The sequence below is a fragment of the Bufo bufo genome, chromosome 3 (genome assembly GCF_905171765.1).
Source record: "Bufo bufo chromosome 3, aBufBuf1.1, whole genome shotgun sequence".
NCBI lineage: Eukaryota > Metazoa > Chordata > Amphibia > Anura > Bufonidae > Bufo > Bufo bufo.
The window spans coordinates 600,778,544-600,787,170 of record NC_053391.1 but is presented as its reverse complement, the minus strand read 5'-3'; the positions used below and the strand labels follow the sequence as shown (position 1 = coordinate 600,787,170).

At 43.0% G+C, this 8,627-nt stretch overlaps 1 protein-coding gene across 2 annotated transcripts in view; it reads right to left on the bottom strand.

The window, feature by feature from the left end:
* Positions 1 to 255: 255 nt before the first annotated feature.
* The window catches only part of CTDSP2 (CTD small phosphatase 2), a 53,863-nt gene continuing 45,491 nt past the window's right edge, over positions 256 to 8,627 (bottom strand). For both annotated transcript variants that reach the window (XM_040425931.1, XM_040425932.1), the window contains one exon: positions 256 to 2,889. In XM_040425931.1, coding sequence (XP_040281865.1) covers positions 2,764 to 2,889 — 126 coding nt within the window. In that variant the 3' untranslated portion in view covers positions 256 to 2,763. The remainder of the gene's footprint in view (positions 2,890 to 8,627) is intronic.

Below are 8,627 nucleotides of genomic sequence, written 5' to 3'. Positions count from 1 at the left end.
TTAATAGTAAATTGGGTATTTGTTAAATAATTTACCCAGTTTATTATATATATATATATATATATATATATATATATATATCCTGTAAACTGCTTATCTGTATGTAGGGCAGTCAATGTGCCATGTGTCCCTTGGGCAGGAAGTAGGGGACTATGGGCCCATTGGTAGATTTACCTGCTCCTGTGCGCTAGTCCGAGCCGGGACATATGGGACTTTCAGGTCTTTTTCATTCAAATGTAAGCACACAACACAAAGTAGGGCATAAAAATAGATTTTATTACATGCTCTGTTAGAGGGATTACATATTTTAACAATTCACCCATTCAGTCTTGTAGAACCTTAAATACAGCAATGTGCTGAAAAACCATCCAACAGCTGCTCAACCTAAAAAGAAGGAAAAAATAAACCTAATACTTATTGTAGACCCTCAATCAAGAAGGTTGTATCCCAAACGCACATCCTCACACCATAGAAAATACACACAGGAATGTACGTTATTCCATTTTCCTTTTTTTTTTTGCCGACGTATGTGCAGAAGTGTTCAGTAAAAACAAGATGGCCAACTCCACAGTGGATGGGCCACGTTACGTGATGTATAATTCAGTAGGAGTGTTTCCCCTGAGGTCTACTTTGTAACAGTCTTACAGATTCTTGTAGATCACTCACTACCTGAGAGGCAGCATGAAAATAACCTCGGAAGATGATAGCTACACATCTCAAACTCCAAAAACAACGAGTGTTATAAAGAGTAAAAAATAGCTATCTATGGACTTTTAAAATACGTGTAATTAAAATAGCCAAAAAAAAGGCACTGCATGGTTTTCCATTCATTACCTATCAGGAAAGTCCCTGCTCAGTGACCAAATACTGGCATAAAGAGGCCATGGCCATCTTATAGCTGGGTAGTGCCAATGGAATTATAAATAAGGACTAGAACGTTTCTCATACCCTTGCTATAATAAGGCTTTGCCTTTGTAGTGTATGGTCAGTAACAGGTTGAAGTTACCAAGCACCATTCTCCACGGGCTTGATAAATACAATTATCAAACCATCGCTAGATACCAAACAGTAAAGCTATAGTCAGACCGATCCTCTCCCTCGCCCACAATGGCAGCAGATGGACAAACGGCTTTGATTCAAGTCAGTTATTAGAAAAAAATATTACATATAATCTCTGAGTGGCTAAAAACATCAATCGTTATAAATCGCTTTGGCTTTGATAGTCTTTTGTTCCATCAAATAAACGGATAGGGGGTTTGGGTGAAGCACAGAGGCCATGAATATGATGGCGTAACCAGTGATACGCATCCCTACTGCAGTGTTTTTACCACGTCTTTGTAGTAATTATACCCTGTACATCACTGGCATTTACATTAAAGAGCATGACTAACCCTAGTAAACCATACTGCCTTGTAGGATTGATCACGATGGGTGCAATGACCCCACTTCTCTTGCAGCAATCCAATGTGTAGGTCTTGGGAAAGTCATACTTTTATTGTGTTAATGAAATGCTCAGAGCACCAAGGGGCAGGCCTAGCTCCTTGGCGTACGCCTTCACCACCGCCTTTCACCCTTTACCACTCCCTCTCCCATAATGATTGACAGGGCTAGGCATCCGGATCTGAAACCTGGCCCTAAAAGTATTGCACATGCCCCTGCAACAGTACAATTGGCGCACTGGCAGTCCTGATTTCAGAGTGGGGACTACCAAATAAGATCCACAGTGCATGCAACGAAGGTAATCTCGCCAGCGCATGCATGAGATTTCAGGACCAGGCATCAGAACAGAGAGGATGCATGGCCCTGTCAATCATTGGGGGAGAAGGAGTGGCAAAGGGTGCAAGGCAAGGATGAAGAGGTGCTCCGAGGCCAACCCCTTGAGTGCTCCGAGCATGAATTTCTCAATAACTACACAACAGATTGCTGCAAGACAGGGGTCGTTGCACTCGACCTGATCAACCCTATGATGCAGTGTGGTTTACTAGGGTTGATCAGATGCTCTTTTAACACAGGCATGCTGCCAGCGCCTGGACAGCAAAGCTCCAATCTTGAACTATAATACAAATACCGTATAAATCCGTTTCCGGAGAGATGAGTTAGAATAATCTTAAGTGACAGAATATTCATGGCATCAAAGTATGTTTCCAATAAGAAAGACGGACTGTAAAGGGCACAAAATGCCAGTCAGTGCCAACAGTTACCATGGCCAGTGCATTCAGCAAAAAATATGCATGACAGACACTGGCATGTAGAAATTTAAGGAAATCGGTGGGAAAGTTATGACGGTGTCCCAGCAGCCCGATTCCTAATGCGTGTCAAGTTATCAAACTATCTGAAGTACCTGTGTGTGCCCTTTCAGTTCAGCATTTTGGTATTGCACCCTCTGTGTTAATGTTCCAGCCTAGACATTTAATGATATGAAAGCTAAACAGTAGTGGAGAACCGAAAACCATAGGTACACGGTACCATTGTTCAAAAGGACACTGTCTTCTACTAGTGCACCAAAGCAATGGCATTAATATATCCCTGCATTCACTGCTAACATGCCGCCTGGCATGCGAGCCATTAGGAGTGTAAGCCACAGCCAGTTTGCTTGTTAAGGGCAGATGAATTTCCCTTGAAATTCTTCTTCTGCTGTGAATATCAGTTTTTGTTCCTCTTCCTCTGAGGCCAAAGGCACAGCGAGTAAGAAATTTGAAAAAAACAAAAAACAATTTAAGATATAAAAAGTCCCCTGATAAAACAAAGTCAAGACAAAGAGTCTTAAGGTGCCCTCAGCTGTCCAAGACTTGCATAAATATCCTCAGAGTCGCTGAGCTCCTCAAAGATCGGGATGAGGCTTAAAAGTTCTGTGTCTCCCATGTCATCAAACCAAGACTGCACAGGTACCTGCAAGACAAAAAGACCTGTGATTAGTATTCCATGATGGACACTGCATCTGTACTCCAACTCCTATTATCCATGTACACCATTCCTTTAAAACGGAAACAAAAACTGCAAGCAATTTAATTACCCATGACAATCAAGGAGAAGGAGGGGCTGACCATGGAAACAGGAGGTGCAAGGGTGCACTGAGTGGCTTGGACCTTACTTAATGCACTTAACTACTCATTTACATACAGTCAGGTCCATAAATATTGGGACATCGACACAATTCTAACATTTTTGGCTCCATACACCACCACAATGGATTTGAAATGAAACAAACAAGATGTGCTTTAACTGCAGACTGTCAGCTTTAATTTGAGGGTATTTACATCCAAATCAGGTGAACGGTGTAGGAATTACAACAGTTTGCAAATGTGCCTCCCACTTGTTAAGAAACCAAAAGTAATGGGACAGAATAATAATCATAAATCAAACTTTCACTTTTTAATACTTAGTTGCAAATCCTTTGCAGTCATTTACAGCCTGAGGTCTGGAACGCATAGACATCACCAGACGCTGGGTTTCATCCTTGGTGATGCTCTGCCAGGCCTCTACTGCAACTGTCTTCAGTTCCTGCTTGTTCTTGGCGCATTTTCCCTTCAGTTTTGTCTTCAGCAAGTGAAATGCATGCTCAATCGGATTCAGGTCAGGTGATTGACTTGGCCATTGCATAACATTCCACTTCTTTCCCTTAAAAAACTTTTTGGTTGCTTTTGCAGTATGCTTTGGGTCATTGTCCATCTGCACTGTGAAGCAACGTCCAATGAGTTCTGAAGCATTTGGCTGAATATGAGCAGATAATATTGCCCGAAACACTTCAGAATTCATCCTGCTGCTTTTGTCAGCAGTCACATCATCAATAAATACAAGAGAACCAGTTCCATTGGCAGCCATACATGCCCACACCATGACACTACCACCACCATGCTTCACTGATGAGGTGGTATGCTTAGCATCATGAGCAGTTCCTTTCCTTCTCCATACTCTTCTCTTCCCATCACTCTGGTACAAGTCGATCTTGGTCTCTTCTGTCCATAAGATGTTGTTCCAGAATTGTGAAGGCTTTTTTAGATGTCGTTTGGCAAACTCTAATCTGGCCTTCCTGTTTTTGAGGCTCACCAATGGTTTACATCTTGTGGTGAACCCTCTGTATTCACTCTGGTGAAGTCTTCTCTTGATCGTTGCCTTTGACACACATACACCTACCTCCTGGAGAGTGTTCTTGATCTGACCAACTGTTGTGAAGGGTGTTTTCTTCACCAGGGAAATAATTCTTCGGTCATCCACCACAGTTGTTTTCCATGGTCTTCTGGGACTTTTGGTGTTGCTGAGCGTTCCTTCTTTTTAAGAATGTTCCAAACAGTTGTTTTGGCCACGCCTAATGTTTTTGCTATCTCTCTGATGGGTTTGTTTTGTTTTTTTCAGCCTAATGATGGCTTGCTTCACTGATATTGACAGCTCTTTGGATCTCATCTTGAGAGTTGACAGCATCAGATTCCAAATGCAAATAGCAAACTGGAAATGAACTCTGGACCTTTTATCTGCTCATTGTAATTGGGATAACGAGGGAATAGCACACACCAGGCCATGGAACAGCTGAGAAGCCAATTGTCCCATTACTTTTGGTCCCTTAAGAAGTGGGAGGCACATATGCAAACTGTTGTAATTCCTACACCGTTCACCTGATTTGGATTAAAGCTGACAGTCTGCAGTTAAAGCACATCTTGTTCGTTTCATTTCAAATCCATTGTGGTGGTGTATAGAGCCAAAAATGCTAGAATTGTGTCGATGTCCCAATATTTATGGACCTGACTGTATGTATTAAAAGTACTTTTACTCTAGAAAGATGCAACGGATCGCTAACTGAAATGTACCATTACATTCAGTTGAGCTAGTCCTACAAGGCATAGCGCTGGGATGTCTAACCTCCGGCACTCCAGCTGTGCTAAAACTACGACTCCCAAGATGTACACTTGCTTCGCTGTTCTCAGAACTCCATAGAAATGATTGGAGCATGCTGGGAGTCGTAGTTTCACCACAGCTGGAGTGTCGTGGAGATGCAGTAACAGCAATGCGGGCATCAGGAGTGACGCAGGTACCGGGGTAAGTATAACCTGTATGAGGTGCATGGGCATTTTGGGGGGCATTATAGGGGTTGGATAACCTCTTTGAGTAAAGAAAATCATGGATGCTCTAATAAAAAAAACTTCTACCGAAAGGGTTTAAGTATAATGCAAGCCATACACTACAAATGGCTTCTCTCAATAGCTTTATTTTAATACAAAAAAAAGGGCTAAAAGCCTTAAAGGGTTTCTACCACCAGAAATACTGTTATGTAGCTGACTGATATAGCGATGCGCCAATGTCAGCACTACATAACAGTATGTTTCTAACATTTGTCCCTGCAGCCGTTTTTGTAAAATAAGCACTTTTATTATATGCTAATGAGCCTCTAGGTGCTATGTGGGCGTAAAATCAGCACCTAGAGGCTCCGTCCACTAACGCTTTATCCCGCCCAGGTCCCCTGTTCTGCCTGCCCCGCTCCTCTTGATTGATGTCACTGTTCCCTGCATCGCAGACGAAATCGGCTGCAGGGACTAATGTTAGAAACATAGTGTTATGTAGTGCTGACATTAGCGCATCACTAATGTCAGTCAGCTACATAACAGTATTTCTGGTGGTAGAAACCCTTTAAGTGTGGTAAATCCTATAAACCTAGTAATAAAAGCAAAGCACAATTTACATCATCTGCAGACGCCTTACAATGAAGATTGAGATTTGTTATGCATTGTGCCTTTAATAAAATGAATTACAGTGGGGGACGCATAAGGATAAAAAAAAAATAACAACCTTGAGGCTAATGTAGTTTTCAAATGAAATATACAAAGTACCAGTGAAAGAACTTTTCATCATTGTTCTGAAGCAGCATCAGACATCTGGTATTGTTAATGGTCTCCTACCAACCGGTCCACAATACCTCTCCATACAATGTCAACATTATTATTGTGTGCAACAATCAAAAAAAAAAAAGAGAACTTGGAAGAAAACGCGGAGATTCTGCTCTTAGTGACGACCTGCCTGGCAGAGCGTTATGCAACCATATACTGAAAGGTTAATAACATATATAGACAAGAAGTACAAGAAGAAAATCAACAGTCTGGATACTGACACAGATAGAATGGCCGATATGTAGCTTCAAACATAATGCAAGTATTTTTAGAGCAGGGATCAGCAACCTTCGGCACGCCAGCTGCTGTGAAACTACAACTCCCAGCATGCACACTTATTCGGCTGTTCTTGTAACCCCCATAGAAGTGAAAGGAGGATTCTGGAAGTTGTAGTTGCAGAACAGCTGGAGTGCCGGAGGTTGCTGATCCCAGTTTTAGAGGATCCAAGTATAACGCCTCTTCCAAGAACACATGAAAGGGCATCTGTCCGCAGATTTGTATCTATGACACTGGCCGACCTGTTACATGTGCACTTGGCAGCTGAAGGCATCTGTGTTGGTTCCATGTTCATATGTGTCCGCATTGCTGAGAAAAATGAAGTTTTAACATATGCAAATGAGCCTCTAGGAGGAACAGGGGAGTTACCGTTACACCTAGCTCCCAGAGGCTCATTTGCATATATTCACCCTTTATTATTTTCAGCAATGCGGGCACATAGGAACATGAAACCAACACAGATGTATTCAGCTGCCAAGCGCACATGTAACAGGTTGGCCAGTGTCATAGGTACAAATCTACTGACAGATGCCCTTACTAAGATTGCATTGTATTTAAAAGCTATGAAAACCTTTAGGGTTGAACTTTATGACTGCATTTTTCTCATTTTCAGCAGCTTTTGTCCTACAGGGTTAAATTTCAGCAAAGCTGCAGAGTATCTTAGTTAGGGGTGCACCGAAATGAAAATTCTGGTCCGAAACCGAAAATTCAGGATGCCCTTGACCGAAAACCGAAACTGCCTTTTTGCCCAAATACTTTTAAAATACTTTTTTTTTAATGATTTTATTAATAATTCTTTTTCATGAATGAAATTCATCTGTGGGTGGCGCTGTTATGGAGAGGGGGATCTGTGGGTGGCGCTGTTATGGAGAGGGGGATCTGTGGGTGGCGCTGTTATGGAGAGGGGGATCTGTGGGTGGCGCTGTTATGGAGAGGGGGATCTGTGGGTGGCGCTGTTATGGAGAGGGGGATCTGTGGGTGGCGCTGTTATGGAGAGGGGGATCTGTGGGTGGCGCTGTTATGGAGAGGGGGATCTGTGGGTGGCGCTGTTATGGAGAGGGGGATCTGTGGGTGGCGCTGTTATGGAGAGGGGGATCTGTGGGTGGCGCTGTTATGGAGAGGGGGATCTGTGGGTGGCGCTGTTATGGAGAGGGGGATCTGTGCACTGTTATGGAAAGGGGATATGTGCACTGTTATGGGCATAACAGTGCACAGATCCCTTTCCCCATAACAGTGCACAGATCCCTTTCCCCATAACAGTGCACAGATCCCCCCTCCCCATAGCAGTGCCATAGACCGATCCCCCTACCCATAACAGCCCCGGCCCTGCTGCTCACAGCATCACTCACTGCATCTTTATTTTACCTTACAATCGTGACGCTCCGGTAACAACTCTGCAGGCAGAGCGGAGGGCGGCGTAACTTCACTTACTCACGTGACGCACCTGCTCCGCCCACTTTATGAATGAAGGAGGCGGAGCAGGCGCGTCACGTGAGTAAGTGACGTTACGCCGGCCTCCGCTCTGCCTGCAGAGTTGTTAGTTACTGGAGCCTCACGATTGTAAGGTAAAATAAAGATGCAGTGACAAAGTAAACCGCCCGCCCGGCGCCCGCCCGCAGATGGTGGGTGACAAATCCCACACCCCATATTTTCGGCCGATATGTAACAATATCGGCCGAAGTGGATTAGGTGCATTTTCGGCCGATATTTTCGGCTGCCGAAATTTCGGTGCACCCCTAATCTTAGTTTCAGTTTTAGGGCTCATGCACACAAAAGTAATTTCTTTCCCTGATCATTCGGATTTTCTTGCGGATCGTATGCAGAACTGTTCATTGCAATTGGTCCGGAAAAAAAACAAAAACAGAAGTTACTCAGTGTGCATTAAGTTTCCGTATGTCCGTTCTGCAAAAACAAAATAGAACATGTCCTATTATTTTCCGCATTACGGACAAGGATAGAACTGATCTATTAGGGGCCAGCTGTTCAGTTCTGCAAAATACAGAATGCACACGGCTATCATCAGTATTTTATGCGGATCAGTTTTTTTGTGGACCGCAAAATACATACGGTCGTGTGCATAGGCCCTTACACTGAGTCCCGTCATGTTGCTGTTCTGACAGCTATGTATAGTACTTACCTCTGAACTCCTCACAGCTCAAACGCTCATTTAAGCCGATTTCTTTATTTTTATCAAACTGATAAGAATATGTATTCCCATTAAAAGAATGTAAACCTAAGATATGCAGCTAGGCTGAAATGTAACCTTGTAGGATGAAAAATGCTATATATATATATATATATATATATATATATATATATATATATATTTTTTTATTTTTATTTATGGAAATAGGGCAGCACTCCAATACTACCAGTGCCACGAGCGTCACCTCACTAGAGAGACAACGGGAGCTTAGGGAGTTAAATAAGTGGCTCAGAAGCTGGTGCAGGAAGGAAGGGTTTGGGTTCATGGAG